Source organism: Varroa destructor, unplaced genomic scaffold, assembly GCF_002443255.2.
Source record: "Varroa destructor unplaced genomic scaffold, Vdes_3.0 BEIS01000001.1, whole genome shotgun sequence".
NCBI lineage: Eukaryota > Metazoa > Arthropoda > Arachnida > Mesostigmata > Varroidae > Varroa > Varroa destructor.
The window spans coordinates 47,733,771-47,756,260 of NW_019211454.1; the positions used below are offsets into that span (position 1 = coordinate 47,733,771).

General features: G+C 49.9%; 1 protein-coding gene across 5 annotated transcripts in view; it reads left to right on the forward strand.

The window, feature by feature from the left end:
- Positions 1-22,490, forward strand: part of LOC111247433 (sal-like protein 3) — a 143,328-nt gene that overhangs the window by 96,151 nt on the left and 24,687 nt on the right. For 4 of the 5 annotated variants that reach the window (XM_022798344.2, XM_022798351.2, XM_086977297.1 and 1 more), the window contains exon 2: positions 4,319-4,399. The exons of the other annotated variant lie outside the window; for it this stretch is intronic. In XM_022798344.2, the coding sequence (XP_022654079.1) occupies positions 4,319-4,399 (81 nt within the window). The remainder of the gene's footprint in view (positions 1-4,318; positions 4,400-22,490) is intronic. 5 annotated transcript variants of the gene reach the window in all.

Here is a 22,490-nt window from a genome sequence, read left to right on the forward strand (position 1 = left end):
ATACTGCATAATAGCAAACATGCTACACCATTACTGTTTAATATATTCTTTGTCTGGGAATTGTTTTTTAAGACTATATTTAAAATAAACACAGACACCTCAATGGCGTCTTAGAAATGTGGTTCTTCTGAATCATGCTGATTCAGTATAGTCACCGTTCATTGCAGTCACAGTTCTAACTTGCAACTTAAGCTGCTCACTAATCATTCTCCGACCATTTCTTCTTTACACCGCAAACCGCTTCGTTAATGGTAGCCATATACTCGATGAAGCGTCGTTTAAATACGCTGCAGAGAAAATTTCAACGGAATTATTTTGGGACGATAGCACGCCAAGGATGCCAAAAATGCCTGGGTTTAAAATTGCAAAAAAAAGAAATCGGATGTGTCAAGAATGGCTTTGCGAGCCATTTGGAACAATTGTTTTTAGCCGTTTAGATCTGCATTCTGTCAAAAAGATTTCCCCCCATAAAAGCCTTCGTTGGTCTAGCAACTGCATGAAAACTCGCAGACCATAGAGTAGAAAGGTTTTTAGTATTTGTGAACCTTTGTCCAGCCTGGAAAAATGGGGTGGAAGTTGATCTTCGCTTAATTTTCGACAGCGATACACTGTTGCTCCCTATGATAGGTTAGTTGTCTTATTGTTGTACCAGACTTCCGTCCGGTGCCAGGTGTAGTGAATGAGTGCAGGCACGTCTGCTTCAATTTAGGTTATATATGTAGGATGTACGTCTGTAGATCTATCTAATCCAAGTCAATTCAAATAGATGAAATAGGTTCTCGATTCCTTTTTCCTCAGATCACTTGTGCCACGTACAACAGCTGGAATCTGTTCTTACATATATTTGAGTATGGCAAACGTTGCTCAAGACTTGGCGATTATTTGGGTTTACTGCCTGTGCGGAACCTGCAAATTCTTCTTTTTACTAGCGTTTAAAAATCTAGGCGCCTGTCTACTTTTGACTTGAACAGGTTATCCGCTCTTCCTTCTGGTGCCTCATTTTCGTACCAATATTAATGGTGCTGGTGCTGGTGCTGCTGCCGCAGCTACTAAATCGATTTAAGTGGGTGGCTGGGACGTTCCTCCGTAACCATCGAATCGTAATAATACCGTGTACCTTGTTTACGGCCGTTATTGCCATCTTTGCTGCAGTTGTTGTCTTTGGGATCTTTCCATAGCAGTTTCTAAACGGGACGAAGCTGGTGGCAGCAGACGAACAGAGAACGACGACGGATACCTTGCAAAGGTCTCTGCCATACCGTCAGCACCGAACGTTTGGTAACGTACTGGAAACACAGCAGGCAGGCCTAGAAGCTATAATCTAGGACCTGCCAGTTCTGCCAGTCACAAATCGGCGGCGGCGTGGCCAATGTAGCTGCCGCTGTGGCCATTTTTGATGCCGGTAGCCAACTGGCTTTTCCTTTGTTTTGAGCAAGAATCTGTTAGCCCGGATGCTTGCCAGCGCGTGAGGCGCGACAGGACAGCTCATACATGAAATGGAGAATGACAAAGGGCTGGCCAGACGAATGAATCGAATGCGCAATATCGTGCTTGCTATTGTTGCTGCCGCTGCCGCCAACAAACGGAGTGAGTGTCGACGATTAGCTTCAAACGTGAAGATAACAAACAAAGCCACTTCTATAGCAATGACCGTTTCTACAACTACGACGATTCTTGCCGCCGCTCCTACTACTACTACTACCATTGCGGTTCTACGCATACACACACGCACGTACACACATCTATATATATATACGTCTTGTCCTCTTTCTTCCTTTCATTTTCGCGAAGGCCACGTTTGTCAATTCACACTCACACAGACATAACCGCTGATGGAATGATCGTGCTGGTGGCAGCTCGTCGAAGCAAGAAATGCTTACCATATCTATCATATTATGCACCTGGAAACGCCATACTGACTCTCAGCTAGTGATACCGTCGCTGGTCATGTTATTGCTATTGCACTTGAACTACAGTCTATGAGCTGTTAATGCGATTCTGTAACTCCATCCCTTCAACGTTGTTTTTGCGCGTTTAATAACTGCGTTGTAGGGAGTAGTGACGCGGGCAAAGCTGCAGTGGCTGGTGACGCTGATGGACGCCGGCGATCAATTGTCCTGCTCAATCACTGCGATTACAATGACCCGGAGATATAACTGCGGCGAAATGGGCTCTTGTCGTGGACCAGGACCGACCACTAGCGAGAATAGACTAGCACGAACCTAGACTATAACCTAAGGCGTGCGCTATCATCACCGCACTCTGGTTACGACTGCGGTAACGATAGCTACAAGCAACAACAACAGCAGCAGATAGTTTGTATGGATGTTCGCTTCAGGGTAGCTGCAGGGTAACGTTAGCAGGCGTGCCACCACTTGCTAACTGATCTTATTGGTGATTGCCGTTTGTCCATATGAAATACCTCCTGTAGAGGGAGGCAGAGAGGACGGATCGAGCCGTTGCGAAATAACCAAAATCCATCTCGTCTTTTTTCATGCTACCATTTATACGAGAAGGACAACGCCATTCGGCAGTGGGCAGGGAACCGCGACAGGTGAAGCGGGGGCAATGGAGAGACAATTAAAACATTACGGATCATTTGGAAAGTCGAGCGCGAGGTCTCGCTGCCATAAGTATCACAGCGGCAGTGATTCTTGGCCTAACTGCAGCTTGCTCTGCTGGGAGGCAAGAAGAGTAAATCGGTAGAACAGTAACAATCTGGAGCTGAATCACAGCTGAACCAACCGCATCAGCACGAGAATGGCGAGCACCAATATCAGCAAGGGTCTCTAAGCGAAGCCGAGCTTAAGAAATGCTCATCCATTCGTTCAACAGTCAGTCTTCTTCCTCCCGGTGCACTGGCTGCAGCGTGACTGAGTAAATCCGTAATGGGATCTATAGCACAGGAACAAATATGCCATGATACCATCAGTACCGAGCATGGCCAAGCTGGTGACTGCTTCATTGGCCATGCAATGAAATCGATTTCGCATTTGGGAGGAAGCAGAGAAAATATTAGCGAAAAATACGCCAGCCATACAATTGGTTAACGATTAATGACTGAATATTGTTCTATAAGGTTAATGTTGCTAAGCCTGCTTTGAGTTTAGGCATAGGCTAGGCCTAAAGGCACAGCATGCGCGTATTTGAGGAGTAATAGAATCGAGCGTATCTTTGTGTGTATATGTGAATGAGTGTGGTGGCATAAATCATTTATAGAAAACGATTTTTAAAATATAAACATAAAGTTGGTCCTACTCGGCGGGAACATAGTAGGCCTGTTGCAAACACTAGGTATAGATTCAGGAACGAATATCAGCATACCTGTGTATATAAATACGGATACCACCAAAGGCGTATTGCAGCATTCATCTTTTTTGCTGAGCTTTATATGACAATGCGTCAATGCCTTTTTGTAGTTGTTTGCCTTCTTTTTTTTTGCTCAAACAGACGTCATAGTCAAGATCTTACTTACTTTGAGCTGGTTAGAGAGTACCCCCATTCCCTAGTCTCTGAAATGGCGTCTGCATCTGTATTTGGCGGATTTTTCTTCTCTGTTAAGTTTAATGAAGCCATCCTCGCAGCCTTAAAAAAGCGAGGCCGATATTCATATCTCACATTTCACAGCGGGACACAGGCCACGGTGCAACACAGAAACCACGGCCTGGCTGGGCCGATCCGATCCGAGCTTGAGTTGATTTTTTAGCGCATACTGCGACTGACACGTCTACCGTGTCGGGGCTCTCAGCTATCAGTGGTTTTTCTTCGAAGATTTCTAATGCGCCCGTAGAAAATGACAGCGGCAGCATGGAGAGCTGAATACACGATCACCCCGGATGAGCGTGGCGACTTGCGGTATGGCGGTTTAAAAAAAAATAGAGACATATGAGAGATATGCCGTACGGAGGCGAAAAAAGTCACGTGACGTTTCTGTTGAATACACAAATTCACTATGCTTCCAGTTGATAGCGCCTGAAGAAAAAAAATGTTTATAATTCTCCGGAGAGCTATATTTAGGTTTATTAGGATGGCCTCGTTGACCTGTTCGGGGACTTTGGTTCTGGTTACATTGCGACAGCAAAATCGGATCGTAGACCCTATTAAAATTGGTGTCTGCACGATGTTTGCTAGCTTCCCCTGCGTACACACCTATGGCGCAAATAACGCCTCATCTTAATTCGCTAATTAAGTGCAGTATTTTACATCATCATTTCTTGGTTTGATATTTGCTATACGATTCCCCAATTTGCGCGTTAAGGCCAGCGTTTATGTATGTAATAACAAACATGTATAATTTTTTATTGTGTTCGGCTTACAGAACTTGGCTTACTCAACCAGAATCACTCAGGACATTTTTCGGACGATGGAACTGCGATCTCAGAACTTTCCTACAAAACCAGTAAGTGAAACGTTAATTTTCGGCGAGTTCGGGTGTGAAATCTACATAGAAGGCATACAATTAAGAATAGAATTCGGGAGAAACAATGTCCGAATTTCTTTATAAGAGTAAACTCTCCGGTTAGCCACGACAGGTGATTTGGCGGTCGAGAATGTACTCAATCACTACGAACTGAGACGTACAAAATGTCATCGTTCGGGTGAAAGCCGACGAAACCGCAACAGTTTCAGTCGGATCGCTCTGATTGTCCTCAGATTGATAACAACTTGGTCTTTATATGATCGGACGTTATTAGCTTTTACTCTATCGGACTGCGTTTGCTTTTTGTTCATAGCACAGCTTGAGGGCATCATGTGACGCCATAACCAGCAATGCTCTAAAATCCAAGATTGGCAAACCCCACCTATTGCAAATGGCTTTCCCATACACGTTATATCACTAGCATCTATGGCAACTTTTCGGATCGAAAATGCCGACGACGGCTAGCAGTGGAGAAAAGCTAGCGAGCTACAAACACACAAACGATAACATGCCATTGGCATTGTTAGCCATGCTAACGCTGAACGAATACCTTGAAAGCCGCACCGAAGACAACGGCCATTGCCACCCAGCTTTGCCGGAATGATAATCAAAGCTCGGACCCAAACGAGCCACGCGAGCTGGCAAACATCAGAAAAGGAGTTGAGTCCAGATGAAAGTCGAATCCACCTAGAGGGAGGCTCTCTCAGATCATTTTCCACAATCATACTGTAGCTTGCGGTGCAGCTATATTGCGGCGATAGGTATCGACTATACGCCGTAAGTGACGGAGCTTCTTCGTCTTCTTTTTTTTTCGTCTTTCTTTTTGCTACGTTTTCGACGGATTTCGTTTTCTTCTTTTCCGTACCGTTGTTTCGGATTTGACTGTGACAGGATGATGGTCGTCTATGGCCATCGTTAGCTGCGATGCAGCAATCGCCGCATGCTGACAGCATGCGACAAGAACGATGAGGAGTGAATGCACACAGATGCTGGCTGCACTTTAAACAAGCAGGGACCGGCCGCTGTGGCGGCAGCAACAATATGGAACGGTGACAGACGGAGTTTGGGAAGAGAACAAGGGTACGGGGACGATACGACGGACACTCCCAGCATTGTCTTTGCGTTCGGTTTCATTCGGATGTATTGTCAACGACGGCATTGCCAAGTGAGCCGAGTCGTACATATGTGAAGAGCTGCCAAATCGTTAGCCCTTTGCTTTGGGGATAACTCTGTTTACCTCTAGCCAGCAGCGGTCTTCACGGTAAAACCATCGTCGACGATGATCGTTTTCATTCTCTACGTGTTTTTTTTTTTGGTTCCACGTTTTTCGTTTGCTTGGCAGAGAAAAGTGCGCGCGTTTGTCCCAAAATGCTCTGAGAATTTGCGTATGGGTTTTTTTCTCAGCCGTTTGATTCTCAAATGCCGACGACCGTGGCGGCTTGTCGGCTAGACGATACGGTATCAACCGCATTCGTTATTTGACATCTTGTCTTGCTATCTATCTATCTAGTTCTGAAGAATTTTTTTTTCAGACTAACAATAATCATAACGACAATAGGCCAATATCATATGATGCTATTGTAACAAGAAGAGGAAATGAAGAACCGGCCGTCGCCGTCTCAACACGGGATGGCAAACGAGCTAAAGAACTACTGCGGTCAGTATCTACTTTTTTTGACGAGCGGCGGTGGCCGTATACGATAATGCTAACACCGCATTGTCCCAAAGCTTCAAAAAGTCAACAATGACAATGAACGCATCGGCGAATACCAGCGGCATGGGCGGCAGCATCAAACCGCTGGCGTCAGGCGACGCTTTGCATCGAATGAGACCCGTACAAAAGTTGCACAGGCGCTTAAGCAAACGTATAGGGAAATGATATAAGCGAGGGATCTGAACGAATCATTGTTCATACCACAGGCCGATGAATAGAATGAAAATCAGAGCGGAGCTGACGTGCCTGCTAAGTAAGCAGGACAGCTGAGAAAAAAAGACAGCCCTGAACTTCGCGCATCTGATCCAATCTCTAATAGGACATGAACAGCTTTCAGAACTCCGCCGGAGCATTTCGTACCTGCTACTGCTATGAAAATATCTGTAATAGTTTCAGATTATTATATTGGTAAGCTCAATGCATTGCACGTTTTTTCTCTAAACAATCCAGTTCTTAACGGTGCTCATGTTTTCATTTGCTTTTCTTATTTAGTTGTACTGGCCGTATCGACGACGCCAGCCAGCCAGCCAGCCAGCCAGCCAGCCAGCCAGCGCTTCTCCGTCATAGTATCTGCAATACATAGGGGTCCAGGAAAGATCATTAGCGGCCGTTACAATTGAAGCCCAATCGTCCGTTCAGGTCTTCCTGTGTATCTTTCCTCTTTCTCATTGACCTACGTGGCCGCTAGATATTCTGGCCTTCAATATAAGGCCAATCGAATCAAAATGGCAATCGCTGATTTGACGATGTAAATCTCCGCTGATCGCTCGTAGCTTCTTTGCCGCTTATGTAAATATTACTACACTGGGTAAAATTGGCGATTCGACGCTCGCTGGAGTCACCGTCTGCCTGGTTGTGTGTACATCACTGCTGCGGCTGCTGCCGCTACTGTGAGACTGCGGGGCATTACGCATTAGCAGGACCAACCGTGGACACATGACCTGTTTCGCTATTATTTCTCTAATGCTACAGTACTACTAGCATTGAAGAGTGTTGACCTATCTCTAGCATCTTGGCCAGTCCGTAGACATCGAGTATGCATGGCGTAAGATTAGAGTACAATGGCTACAAAGCTTTCTGCTAGCATCGATACACTCGGCGCATTTTTACTTTTCTGGCATTCTGTCTCCTATTAGCCCTTTTTTTCCATCAACCTGTGTCGATCTCGTTGCCCCTCCTCAATAGCAGCTAAATGTATCCTATTCTGTATATCTGTACCAGTCGCTTTCAATTTGTTTGTTTGGCGCTGTGCTTGTCGGCGCGGACGCTCTCGACAGTCGATGCCAAAACGGCCTGTGGGAGGTATGCCTGTCTACCTGTCTGTTTGTCTGTCCGTCTAACGGCCTGCGTTCGTCGGTGGTCCGCAAGTGGGCCTGCCTGTACGCTTGTACCTACATGCGTATTCGTGAGAAATTATGAAAACAACGAACGTCAGTATTATTGGACAATATTAGTATTCTTGTTTTAATCGTTTGGTAGCAGTGTTGATTGTTAGAGCTCGTCGTAGCCGTCCTGTTCCAATGTTAGAAGATTTCGATTCAAAGGGAGCAACAACAACAACAACAACAAATTGGTACGCAGAAATGTAAAAGTTAAATATCTCTGTGTTGTTTAGATAGACTGGATGGTGGCATTAGGTAGGAAATCGTCAAGACGTAAATCGGTAGCCATAGGTCAGCGACCGCGAAGAAACGCGTGAAGAGTAAGTGAAAAATAGAATCAAGTAGAGATGAACAGGGCCCTATCTAAGCTGATCTATGATTATAGTTTCGTTTGGTGTGCGTCTATCAGTCATGTGCTCAATCGACACCGCTCTATTGAACTTGTGTAACTCGGCTAAGCAGTGTCGCTTTAATCGATCTATGTACAATAGAAGAACAGATAGGGTCAACCCGAACCTGCCAAACCTGTTCGACGTTTCTCTAAATTCCCTATCACTTATTTGCGCAATAGTAATACGATAGACTACACTAATTAGCAGACAATTGTAACACGACGAAATTGTTGAGTATGGTCAGCTTATTGGCGATGTCGAAAGCTTATCTATCGAGTAATAGATGGAGTTCTAATCTAAACCTCGCAAGCAATCGAGAGACTAGCTTGGTTTACCCGAATACGTGACCTCATGAACAATCACTCTCCATATACATTCGACGACTAGGATAATTTCGTGAACTTCTACTAAATCCTGTTATTGTATCTTAGACGGAAATGCATGCACAGGCACAATGGTATTATGTAATCATGCATTATGTGCGAAACGCATCGTATGTGCCAAAGCTCTCTCGAATGCTTCTCGTACAAAGTGGGGGCTAACATACAGTAATGATGATGCGGAGAATAAACGACGACAACAACCACGGCCATCTTTAGAATATTAACAGCAGGAACGAGAAGCAGGGGCAACTTCTTCGTCTTCTTTGACGGAAAGGGAGGGAGCACGGCCCCTGCCCTCGTCTCCCCTCTCATGGAACAGCTACTCGGCGGTCTGCAGCAAACGCTGCATCTGCACCGGTTATACCAGGGGCACAACGAAGATATCTCTATATCGAAGCAATAGATCTATTCATCTAGCAATAACAGTAGTGGTACTGGTGGGTGGCGCTGGGGGTGGTGGGTGGCGCTGGTTGTTGTGTATAGCAAGGCAGAGTGGAGGAGCTCTTGGTATCACAGCGACCCTGTTATGCCGGTATTCAACTGCTGCGGTGGTCGTTGCTTCAACGACTCATCTGGATTCCGTCCATGAACTGTGTGTTGGCCTGTTAGCCGCTCAGTCGGCCTGCAGGCCGTTCTGGCCTCGATCTGTAATGCGGCTGCTAATACTCGAATTGCGTCTGCTGCTGCTCCAAGTCACTGGCAGCAGCAGCAACTGAAGAGGCAAGAGCATTAAAGGAGCTTTGACAACCAGTCATCGAAGGAAGGTACTGGAGATGTTACAGGCGCTGTAACTTCTGCTGCTGGCTGGACGTTCATATCCCTGGCTGGACGTCCCTCGAACAGAACTTCCCGACTGGCTGGCTGACTGTGTGGTTCCTTCCTTTAGACGGCAAACGCACCGTTCACGTTTTCTCTATCCTTCGATTTGTCGTCGCGGTGGCGGCACCAGCGTTTCCTGCTATACGTTCCCCAGCGTTCCCCCCCCCCCCCCCGCCCGTACTTTTCTCTCTCGCTGTGCCATGCCTTTCTCCCCTCTCATGGTACAGCATTGATGATGACGGTCGTCGACACAGCCGCGGTGATGCTGCTGCTGCTCCTGCATGACTGAAGCACTACTCTCCAGACCTGGGCCGGCAGGACAGTTTGCGGCTTAGCCGACTGGCTGGCTCACCACTGCCTGTCCGCTTGGCAAGTTTGCAGGCTCTAACTGTGCAGTTCGGCTAAACGGTTCGCAAAGAAAGGCCGCCCCGCAGAACGGACGCGCTCCGTTTCTGAGGGAAAAGGAACGAGGGCTTGACTTGGGTCGAGCTGAGTTGAGCTGAGCCGAATCAGCTTCGGCTACCAACCCACACGGTAGTGGCATGGCTCAGGCAGAGCACAGGGATAGCATCGCAAAGCGTATAGTATAATCTAGCGTAGCACAGGGAAATCAGCAAGCAGGCATGCAGGGGCGGACAGGGGCAAACAGAGAGGAGGGCCAGTCCGAGGAGAACTGTCGGGAACGCGGGCTTCTGCGAGGAGGGGAACTGTTCACATGTATGATAATACCATCGCGCACGGCGACGAGCCAATCAAAGCGCGTATGCCCTCTCTCTCTGTTTCTCCCAGCAGCGGAGCAGGAGGCCGAGACCCTCCGAGCCCCATACGAACCATTCGAGTGCTGCTGCATTTCCCCGGCTCAACCCTAGCGGCCCCTGAAGGGCATATAATTCCTGTTAATTCAGCTAGCGTCATCGGCGTTTCCATCTAGGTCTCGGTCGAGCTCTCTCTGGTTGGTGCCGACGAACCTGCTGCTTGCGCCTGGGTCTCCAACGTACTTTCTTTGTCTGTCTGTACGAAGCGGCTGGTTTGCCTATCTGCCTCTCTGCGTGGTGATGGTGGCCTAGTTTGCGCTTTACCGCCGGGGGCTGCCCACTGTCACGACCGCACCATTGCCACTAGTCAAAGCTTTCGAATTTTCGTCCGCATCTCTTCCCCTTCCGACTTCTCCTTCTCTGTATTTGCCTGAATAAAGATGCTTTAGAAACGGCCAGAGCTGAATATACGCCCTTCACTTTGGAACAATGATTGTCAGCCAGCGGGTGATGGCGTTCGGATGACGGCGGTTATTGATGTCGCCACAAGAGCATATTACTCCGTTTCAAATTCCCGCTCCCCCTTTCCCGACCAGCACAGGCGTTCGTTCCTACCACTGCTGCTGCTGCCACTGCATCCCGTCAGTTCAGTTTCTACAACTGATGTTGTTGTTGCTGGCCGTTCTGTCTGTCTATCTGCGCAGCTGTCAGTCCATCCCGTCTGTCTAATGGCACCCGCAAGCTGGTAGTCATTGTCACCGGTGGGTCGAGACTACAAACCTCACATCACATCGCTCTCTATACAAACACACAAATACATACACAGAGCCATTTCCGCGGGGAGAGAAACAGAGCCCGATCGCTGCTCCCACTACCGCCGGTACTCCTGCCATACCGTCGTCGCTTCCCAACAGGACGACAGCAGCCAGTGAGAAAACTACGGCCGCATGATGGCGGTGCGTCGTCTAAATGGATGGATGGATGAAGTGGTAGTAGCAGCATGCGTTTGTCTATTTCATGTCTTTCGCTTTATGCATCGCCACCGCTCTATATAGCTATGTTATAGAGTGCTCGAGCAGGTGGTGGGCCCGGTGGAACTCCGTCCGCTTTGTTCGCCCCCCCAGTGGTGATACGTCGGCATCGCCATCCGTTCATTCGTTACTTCGGTGGCAGACTGCTGCAATTGGTGCTAGTAGTAATAGTTACCAGGAACATTAGTTATAAACGCGAAACAGTGCATCGTTGCGAGCCAGTCGCGCTAGCGATGGGCGACGGCTGAATTGAGGCGCGGCATGTAGTAGAAAAACCTAGGCGGGGATTCGCAATTGGGGTTTGGTTGAAGATGAAGAGGATGAGGATTAGAGCATTGAGATTTAGGAATGACGATGAAGACGACGACGTGGCCGTAGTCAGCAACTGGGACAACGGCGCCGACAGGTGCGTGACGACGATGAACGGGAAGGGGTAGTAGTGGAGCGACGGTGGCTCTGCCCGCCTTTGTGGCTGGGCGGTGCCAGGGGTCTGCGGGAGGGCCTGGCGATTTCGTTTCGAAGGGACGTTCAAGCTAAGAAGAACTCGCTGGACGCGACTTTCGTTGGGGGAGGTGAGAAACGATAAGAGAGGAAGGAGTACGCTTTAGGTCCGTATCCGCTTCTAGGTTCGAGGTTGAAACGAAGAGGGTCGACAAGAAGGAATACGGCTGGGGTAAGAAGTGACGACGAACTCTTAATATGCAAATCTGCTAGTCGCCCTTCATTCAGTCTCCTCAGGGAAAAAGAGAAAAGGGGACTCCTATAAGAGTCGGTAGCGGGCGGCTTACGCAGTTCAGCAGCTGTTGGACCTGCAGCCAGTGATAGTAAACTTGAGCAGCGATGTAGGTAATGCTCGTGATGATGCCGAAAGGACAAAGCTGTGATGGCGGAACCAGCCGAAACTCGAGCGGCACCGTCGCGCCATCAGCAAAAATCGCCACGTACTCTTTTTCTGCCAATAAATTAATACATACCGTATATATTACGATGAAGCTGTATAAGTGCCTCACTATTACTGCTTATGATTTGGTGCTGGAAAATACTATTGTGCTTTGTCATGTACAAATGAAGGTTTTCTCTTTGGTTAAATACAGAGTGACTTTTCGTCAAAAGTTACATATGTATACAAGAGTGTACGGGCATATACTAAGTTTACAACTGATTACGATCTTATGATAGAGGGAGCTGTTTTATAGACATTTGGTTGTGACGAGCGTTTAGAGACATAGAATCATAGTAAACCGACAAAACAGTTTTTCATCTGCTTTTGCCATTAGTCCAATATAGAATAACTTTGTCAGGTATTTTATTGTATGTTGAAAAGAACTTAGTTAATAATACCAATACCAAGCGTTTTTAGCAGGCACAGCTAGTATTTTTGCGTTCATTGCATGGGCGCAGAGGTCTGGGCCAAACTGGCCAGCCACCTGAACGCTGCCGCTTGCTGATCTATTAGATGCACGTTAACATAAATCTTTAAACGAATATGAAACTTGTTCTTCTCTTTAATTTGCCCATCCGTTGTTGGTTTTGTGGTATGCATCCGTTCGTGTGCCTACGACTGCGCCTACCTTACCACGATGCGGCGCACATGCATCGGATGCTTGCTTGTGTGTACGTGTAGTGCGGGCGCCTACAGCTGCTTGTACTCTCTCTAGTAGTTTCCCGTTTCGATGTTGTCTAGCCTTGTTCGGCTTATAACCTACTACCGCCAGCTGCAGAACTGCCGACCGCCGCAACGTTGGATGAAGGCAGCAGCTTCGACGGCGGTGGCCGCATGATGTTCACAGCGGCTGAAGGCTAAAGGCGGCCGATCTATCGGTCGGACGGTTGCGAAGCAAGTGAACCAGCAGTGGTATCGCCATCAGATCTGCGGCAATAGCAGTAGCATATCGAGATGCTTTCTGAGTAGGTAACTGCCTTCGTTTGCTGTCGGACCAGCAGCAGTAGAGAGAGCACCAGTAGTGTGGCATACGTAGAAGCAGAAACGATGGCGGCAGCAACGGTGTCTCGGTGTCGGACACGAATCATCGCTCCAGCGTGCTGCCAGTGCTGCGGCTTTTGGTTGGGTCGGTTTGCTGCTGCTAACCACCGAAGGATGGTAGAGGGTTTGCCATCGCTTTGAGGTGAGCAGCAGCTCGCTGCTAGCTAGGTAGTAGTAATAGTAGCTACTGCTACCGCTGGCCGCTATCAGAGTCCGCTCGCTCCCGTTCTTCGGATACCTCCATGGCTGAGGCTTCACTGTATGGCAAAGCGAGGTCCCATCGCGTGTTCCATCCCTTGAGCCCGGTGGCGGCTGCGCCGGGAGCAGCAGCAGCAGGCTGAGACTGCGTCCCTCTCCCTCGGGGAGCAGCCAGTGAGCAGTCGCCAGAGCAGAGGAAGCACCGGGCCGACCGGAGTCCCCCCGGGAAGAAGCGGGCAGCAGCAGCACGCAGGGGCTCTGCCATAGCTCAAGCCAGAGAGAAGATGGGGCAACAACGGCTGCGGCAGCCGCTCGGCAGGGTGGAAGCGGGAGATGGAGTACGGAGAGAGGGAGCGCACGATTGAGAGCGAACAGGAAAACGAGAGGGAGAGAGCGTGAGGAACAGCGCGGAGCAGAGCACGACCGGCCGGATAGCTAAGAAGGGAGCGACTGGGAAAACGGGGGGCATACATTTTCCATACATGTATGAGGGGTCGGGTGGGCGTCGTTGAGGAGAGATCCCTGTTGGCAGCAGCAGCAGCAGCAGCAGGAGCCGTAGCGGCAGCAGGATGGGGCAGATGGGAGGCGAGAGGGAGGCGTCACACCAAGACGCGGCCACGAGAACGGGACGAGAATGGGATAGAAACGCCGATGGAAGCTCCAGGCAGGCAAAGATTCAGGGCTGGGGACGGACAGGATAGAACGACCGACCGAGCGACTGAGTGACCGACCAACAGAGCTGCAGAACGTCAGAGCGAGGCAATAGAACGATGAGGGAGCAGGAAGAGGGATATATGTAGAGGGTGGCGGCGGCGGTGGCGGCCATTACTGTGCCAGAGCGATGGGGTCCATGGGAATTCTAGGGGGATTTTGGGGCGAAGCGGTTGGGACGAGTCTGGGGCGAGGAAACACCGACGAGCACAACGGGACTAGCCGCCAACGCGGCTGCTGGTGGTGGTAGTGGAGAGGGCCAAATTAATGACAGAACCGGAGACCGGCTGGGTCGATTTAAAGTTTTTAGCGGGAAAGGGCGTGCTGCCATGTGGACTGTGCCTGTGTGTGTCTATGTCGACCTATGCAATGGGTGCCTGCCAGACAGCCAGCCTGCTGTTCTGACGGGGGTAACGGTGGGCTTAGGCAAAAAAAAGGGGCAGGTGATGAGTATTCGGGGAACCATCGCTGCATAATTCACGAACCGCCAAGAACCAGCCGAGGAGGTTGGTGCTACTATTCCCCGGGCTACGACCAGAAAGCGCCAAGGCACTGGAAGGCCCTAAGGTCGCTTGCTATTCCATCGTCAGATGAAGCCATCTTTTTTGCCGGCTGGTTCCTTTAGTCGTCGTGATGGTAGCGGCAACAGCAGCTATGGTGAAGAAGAGCCGCAAGAACGAACCTCCCACGACGAATTTTGAACTACAGTTTGGCTCGCTGCAGAAGCAGCCGTAGCAGTAGTCTCCGATTCCTTGGTTTGCTAGCTTGCTTGCGCGGGTCAGGAGCCTCAAGTCGACTCCCTCGACGCCCAATCGGAAGAAGGAGAATGAAGAAGGCGACGACGAAGCGGCGCCACCATCCCAGGGATCGAAGTGAGGGCTCTCGAGGGACCGCTGTTTAGCCACCACAGAGACGGCGAACTGAGTGCGGTACCCTGCCGTAAGCCTGGCCGCTGCTCAAACGCCGGATCGGATCTCCAAGAATCCGAGTAACTGTAGCAGCGAGTGGTCGAGAAGCTTGCAAGCATAGCCGGATCGCAGGCGAAGTGAAATCTTCGCTATTGCAGGCATCGTATCAAAGTACTGCAACTTCGGTATATAGCCGACACATTGCGATAAATCACAAGCGATCGAGAACATGTTGTGCATCTTGTCTTCAGCTGTAAGTGGTCCACGTCCAGAAAAGGTGACGGCAAGGCTACTCGCTCTGTTTCGCTTATCGGATGGTAAGGATGAACGCTGAATGCATGAATACAACCCCGAAAACCGCTAGCAGTCAGTGGCGCCTTTCAACTCTGGGACGCAACGAGAACAAGTGTCGGCAGTTTTCCCACAGCAGCGGATTCAGGAATAGGAAAAAAGACAGAGAAAAGAATTGCCTTGAGTTTCTTACAAGCCAACCGACGACGGAAAGATGTGGAATGATTGTCATCATCTATCCGGCAGCCAAGTACTTTGTGCCTTGTCCTCACCCCATAGTCACCGTGAAGGAAAAATAGGGCTGAGCGAGAGGCTGGCGAGTCTAAAAGCAACGCCAACTCGCGAAAACGATGCCATCGTCCTCGTCGTAGTTGAGTGGTACGCGGAATTCGCTCAATGGGGTATAAGACGACGATCTACGGCGATATATTTGACATCGGCAACGGGCGTTCCCAGCTCCGTTCAGCGGTAGTGCGATAGGTAGGGAGGCAGGCTACGAGCAGAATGCACTCGGTACTTTGCTGCCCTTTCCAGTCTGTACCCGGTTTGTTCGCCGTTCTGCTGGTTCGTTCTGTTCCGTTTAGTTTCAGGCGCACGGAAATAGTGAGTAAGCGGACGCAGCAGCTGCACGATGACGACGGCTACAGCGCTTCGTTCAGTTCCGTTGCGTTCTGCCTCCATTCAATTGTATGCGCTTGCTGTTCACCGTTCGCAATACGTCGTTTGCTCAGAACGGGTATCTTTGAGTTGAAATTGCCACTCCTACTATGATACGGGTATAGCAGCCAGCAAGCCCGTCGGCCACCTAGCCGCCTTACCAACGACTGCGACAACGGCGACTCTTCTCTGGCTGAGTAATAGTTTCCATATAAATGAACAGATTCCGGCGACCCAACCCCACGGACGGCGGTGTTCGACGACTGTAGGGAGAGATAGGAGCAGGGGCGGGGAGGGGACGTCTATATGGAGCCGAAGGGGAGAACAGCGAGAGGGAGAAGGAAAAATAACGAAAGAGAAAGTGAGTGAATGATATAGTGAGAATGAGAGAGCGCGCAAGAGTGGAAACAGAACAGCCGAGATGGGAAGAGGCGGGAACCTTTATATGAAATGACATCCTCTATCGTCGATCTGCTGCTGCGGATGCCCCTGCAGTGAGGCTGTTTCCAGTCAGCCACCGGTGGGCCAAAGCCAATGGCGGGTTCACCACTATACAACCTTCCTTATAGGTCTGCCTGCTAGAGGCTGCCAACGTCTTCCTATTACGTCGCTTATCCCATAGGTGTCCCCTTTACTGCTAGATCCCATCTCACTTCTTTGCTACCGCTATTCGCAGCCGCCCCTGCCGCCATCGTTGTCGATCTTCGCCGATATCGGGTACTCGATACTTCGCCTTTCTTCACAGTCTTCTAGGCTTGGAAGCTGAAAGAACTAAGTTTGTTCTTCTTTAACTTTGTCGCAGCCAGTGGGCGGTTTGTACTCGCGTATTGTTTTAACCTATCATTTCTCCAATTTCTATAAACATAAATAGAGTATAAAATAGAGATCTCGTGCCGGTACTGCCGGTACCTTCTACCTGTGCGCCACCTATCTTGTGAGAGATGACTTCTTACTTGGTTGAATTATACCTGCATCATGTTTTCAATTATCAATTAATATTTCTATTACAGAGCGTAGGGTGTGCAGTATGTCGGTTGTATGATTATTTGATTTATAGTATTGTTATGGTTACATGCACATATTCAAGGCCGTCAATACATGCGCATTCAATTTCATAGCAACTTCCATAAAGATACTTATTAAGTAACGAGTCCTGGCGGTTTCCTTAACTTGTAATCTTAGTAGCGGCCCTTTTCTAATGAGACATCGACCTGCCAGTGGTTTTCTTTCATACATGTTCACTACTTTTTTTATTTACATGTATATTCATAAGTAGATGTGATATTATCTGCGTTACGAACTGATCTATACTGCGGTAGCTTGCTGACCAGTAGCACCCCGGCCGGTTGGTTCTCTTTCGACTGTTGGTGTCCATTGCCGTAATGGCGTGCGCATCGAGGTAAAATCGTTAAATGTTGTTGTTTTCTCATCGGATTGCAGCTAGTTGGCCTAATGCCCGTATCTCCTTAGTAGGACCCGGCCTGCAGACACCGGTAGGCCAGTCGGTGTCGCTTGCCGGATTTCAGTTGGCATCAGGACTTTATCTACGGTTGTTCGTTCCGCTCACTCATCGGCTGCTGCTGCTGCTGCTGCTGCCGCTACTTCCATTCGAAGCAGCAGCGATGAGAGTTGGCTGGCGCACAACGGGCCAGAGCTTCGGGCATGGAGTTTCATGGGGCCTCAACCGCTGGATCGACTCCTGTTGGCTTCGTTGCTGGCGATTGAGAACTAAGATGAGGGCCATGCCAGTGACTGTGTGCTGAAAAGAAAGCAACGGCGGAAGTGGCGGTAGCTCTTGGTGAGAATGCTGCCGGGGACAAACAGGGGAACGTGAGGGACATAGGAGGAGGGTATGTACGCCAGTAGTACTGGATGGAGTATAGCTAGCAATGGGTCGAACAAGCAAGCGAACTCTTCGCTGCCGCTAGCGCGTATGCGTTTCAGTTGTAAGAGATGCTATATGGGAGGAGATGGTGGGAGGAGGCTGGTAGAACGATGGTGGCGGCTGCAGCAGTATGTGTATGCTACGCTATAGCGGCATATCGAACGAGCGCTCGCGGCTGCGGTAATCGGGGATCAGGCAGGGGTAAAGAATCGGGGATCCTGCATGGTTTTGGAGCAATAGGGGTAAGTATTGAGGGTCGCGCAGGGGCAACCCGGGGGCTCTGAGGGGAAGAGCGAGGAAAATGCTCTAGCACTGAGAGCGGCACAACAGACATATAGCGAGAACAAACCCGCCAGCGCACACGATTGGGGTAGTCGGGCGGAGCGAGAGGCAGCGAGTGCCGGGAAGAGTCGCGTGGGGGGGGGGGGGTAACGCTAAAGCAGCAAGCTGTCGGGACAGCAGGAAAGGGTCGTTTCTTTCCCCTTCCCTGGTTCCCCAGTTGCCTCTCCTTTCCCATCACCTCCTACCCACACTTTATTCCCTAACTCTCGAACGCGCTGCCGACACCCCCCGGCGCAGCTGCCGTTTGCCTCTGCCCACTATGCACAATATATGGAAATATATTCCATTTTGCATATCCCTCCTCGAAGCAGCTCCTGTAGCCCCCGCCCGCTCCGCTGCGCATGACTCCCTCCTCGCGTAACTTGCGCCTCGCCTCGTTCTTTTCCCTCTCCCTCAACAGAGAGCAGTTGCTGCTACCGGCCACCAGCAGCGCAGGCGACAGCCGTTGCCACAGCAGCCAGCACAGCCTCCAGCAACCGGCACAACTCACAACCTCCCGCCATTACTCTGTTCGCCCGCTCCGTCGCTCGTTGCGTAGGAGCGAGCGACCGACCGACCGAGAGATAGACCCGCAGACAGACGACAAAGCAGCGACGGCAGCGGGGCTCCTCCCACCCACCCACCACCACTTTCAACGCTACCACCACGAACCAAGAATCGCTCGCTCTTCATCTTCCGTTGTTCCCCTGACAAGCGTTTCGCCCCCCGACGCCGGCGGGCCCATGGCGTGCTGCTATTGAAGGCGACGGCGGCGGTGGTGGCGGTGCTACTAGTGGTGCGACGGTGTAAGCGGCAGCTGCAACCGCTTTCTTTTGCGAATCAAAGAACCATGCTGCCGGGAATATCAGGAAGGGGCGCAGCCAAGGGTCTTGGGGAATGGCATCCCTTCACTTTCTTCCGCTCGCCAGCCCCTGCTTTCATTTCGCTTTTGAAATACTTCATTACGACAAAGCGAGCGTAGCGGTGCTAGCAGCAACGGCAGCGGCAGTAGTAACTGATGCTGCTGCTGCCGCCGAGCAGCAGTCAACGGTGACTTGCGAAGGAAACAGTCTAGAATGGGGAGGCCTCTGTGGGCGCAAGGCGGGCGAAGAGCAACCAAAGAACGAGAGAAAAAGAGAGAATCAGGAGGAGATGACAGCAGCGGCAGCATGACGCAAAACAGATCTTTGCCGTGCGTCAAATCATAGATGAAAGGCAGCGTTTGAGAGTTGTACAATCCATATCTGTTCGTTGGGTGTCTGTGTGCTCGTGCCTATGTATTTATTGCATAGACACTCAAATTCAGCATGAGCGAAAGGGAGTAACAGCTCATAATTATGACAGGATTAACGCACATGCATCTCTGCACACGCAAAGAAGCATAATAGTAAATGTACGACGACGGCTGAATACTGTTGTGAGTACGATGCAGAGTTCCACAAGCCCCTCTATGCATATACAGCGCTTATCGTTTGAATATAATAGATAACGACAAGAACAATCAACAGTACAAATGATCAGTTGAAAAATATATGTATCTAAGACAAAAAAACTACTTGTCGAAGTGTTTTCGTGTGGTATCTGTGAGGTTCAATGCACAGGGCATTTGGATTGAAGAACATTAGGTCATACTATCTATTCACTGCTGCTGTTCCTAGCCTTATTGTCGTCATGTGTTTACTATAGATGTATCCGTGTGTCTGTGTGTGTTTGTTCGTTGATCCGCTCGTTGTTACGTTGTTGTACGGGTTGTTGACGTCTGTCGAGACAGCGATGACGTTAGCGATAGGGAAGCAATGTGGCTAATAATCCATAGAAGCTTCGATTACGACAGGAGCGGTGAGGCACAGAGCTTCTCGAACAAGGATACGTCAGATAGATAATAGATATCCAGGCTAGTCAACTCGCTAAGGCGATTTGCTTTCGGCGATGGTCCGGTAGGGCTCTCATAGCCATGCCACGCTTGCTTGTCGTACCACTAATGATGACGAGGGGCAAATTGCGCTTCCATGATGTGGGTCCGGCCGCCACCACGACATAGTCACTTTACTGAGGCCCAGCTATTGCCAGTCTGTTCCAGATCTCTTCATCCGTCCGCATGCTTGCTATTTTCCAGCAGTCAGCTGCTCCACCTCTCGATGGGTGGTATGGTGACAACCAGCCCTTGCACAGACTGAGCGAGAGCGGCAGTTAGTGTGCTTCACACTGCTGTACATAAACAAGAGTTTCCGCTTCCGTTTGGTACCCAGCTTCGTCTTCCCCATTAGGCCCAGTCAATCTTACCTTACTGAAATCGTGCACAACCTTTTCGTTGTTATATTCTTCCCTCGTAGGCTTGCGACTCGTCAACGACCTGCGACTCTCGGCCACCGTTTTAGCTGGCTGGCACCGTACAACCGTATGGCCAAACAGCCCGATCGACTCATCTGTCCGGTTCAACCGTCTCTCTGCAAATTCGTATTCCGTCTGCACTCAGTGAAGAGCTCACCCGCTATTCACTGTAATTGCCCTATGTATTGGCTAGGTGCTTATGTGTTCGCCGCATCGGGAAGTTCAGTAACGCCGCTGCCGGGCACCTCTTTCTGCTTCGTGCTGGTCGTACGCCACCACCACCAACAGCTGTGCGTTGTACAGGTCAACATCGCGGGAAGGAGGCACCGCTCCCGCACTTGCCTCTGCGTTTGGGTGCAACGACAAGGCAGTGGACGGGGAGAGTGCACGCTTTGCGGATGATTGGGGAATCCGTCCGTTTAGGTTTGTCCTGGGGATTGGCAGGCCTGCTAACGGTTCGTCGGCAGAGATACGTATCTAGCCACGCTCATGGGGAGTTGTTGTAAAGTGGGGAGCAGGCGCAGGAAGATGCTGCCGAATTGTCTGTGTGCACCTGTATGGAGAAGCGCGTCGCATATATCGGGCTGTCGCTCTTTCTCTCCATGAGCGTGCGTGTAGTTGCGCGTGCAACTACGAGCATATGTCTCATATGCAATGCGCATACCCTATGAAGTTAATTAGACTGTACCACTGTCAGCTGGTAGCTCCCGCGAGTTAGTGCTGTCCTCAACGCTGCTCCTGAATAGTCGCGGCCAAAGGGGTAGCGGAGCATTGGCAGCAGCGGCGGCATAAGCGACTACATCAACTACACTGACGACGCCAGTCAGCTGGTGAGTAAGCGAGTAGCCTGGCGAGTCAGTAAGCCATTCAACCATCTATCTATCTATCTATCTATCGTGAAGGCGAACTGTTCCGCCGGGCGGCGGCACGCGAACTCGAGCAAGTAGCAGATAATAGACAAGCACTGGAATGAGTGTTTGAATCTATCGTATCGGTTGTCTCACTAGTCCTCCATGATGACATCGCGCAGTCGGACACGAGGCCGTGGCTGCCAACGTGCATCGCAGCGTCTTGTACGCTACCATACAGCGTGCACTGTACAGAAGGGAAATCGTGCTACCACATCCTCGACACTAATCCGGAAAACCCTGGGACTCTGCCATGCCTATCAATCGCCTACGCACGCTACTGTAAGAATGCATGCAAGTATGGTTGCCGCGTAGGCTTGTATAGCTTTCTTCGTCTGCAAAGGCTAAACATTCCCTCGCGAAAACGACGTTTCAGGGCAGAGTGTAGAGATTCTATGTAGGTGAATGTCTTATTTGCCTACCAACTCATCTATAGCAATTACCAAGCCAATTAAACCCTAAATAAAAATAACCTGTGAACGAAACGAAGGCTGATGTCATGTCGCTCCTGTCCAGGTGGAATCATAGCAAATTAGCTAAGCTAATATCATCAATTCTCGTTCAAGTGATCTTGAGTGGCCGCGATAGAATAGAGCCAGTATTTGATTGACCAGTTGCTCGGTACACTGCTAGCAAACGTAAGAACGAGCTTTGAGCTTTCACGCAAAGTTTTCGAGTTTGTGAGGGGCAAACATCTTCGCTAACTTAACGTGAAACATGCCTGCATAGAGACTGATTGATAACTCTGACATTGTGATAAACATCCTAGGCATGTGTATTCCTTGAAGGCTTCATCTATCTTTAAGAAACTTATACAATAGTTGACGAATACTTATTAAATAAGTATAATGCGTAATAGAAAGTACTTTATTACGTTCTTCTATTCGTCTACAGTCTGCAATCGTCCTGCAAGCCCAAGAATTATGGGACAGACGTCACTGCTGTCAGGTTCAGTCACTCCTTCGACAGTGGAGTATTGTATCTTACGAGATCCTCAGCGCTGCTACTAGATAGCTAGCTGGCAGGCTATCGGGCTTTCGGGCTGGCCCGGGCCGAATAGCGATACGGCGGTGGGTAGTTTCTGCCTTACTGTCTCTACCCCGTAGGGATCTCTCATGGCTGTGCCAGCTATGCGATATGGGTGCGCGAGGGTGGGAGTGCCGATGATCATACCACGCTGCCGCTATCCGAGCACCGAGCGAGCACGGACCGACCGACCGACCGACCGACCGAGCGACCGACCAAGACCAGAGGGCCGAAGAAGTCGTGCGCAAGGGCATTACTTGGCCTATGAGTTACCATCGTAGGGAGGGGGCAACCGGGCCGGATGAGTGCATGCGTGTGTGTGTGTGTGTGTGTGTATATATGTGCTTGGTGGAAGAGCGACTAGGGCAAAGTAT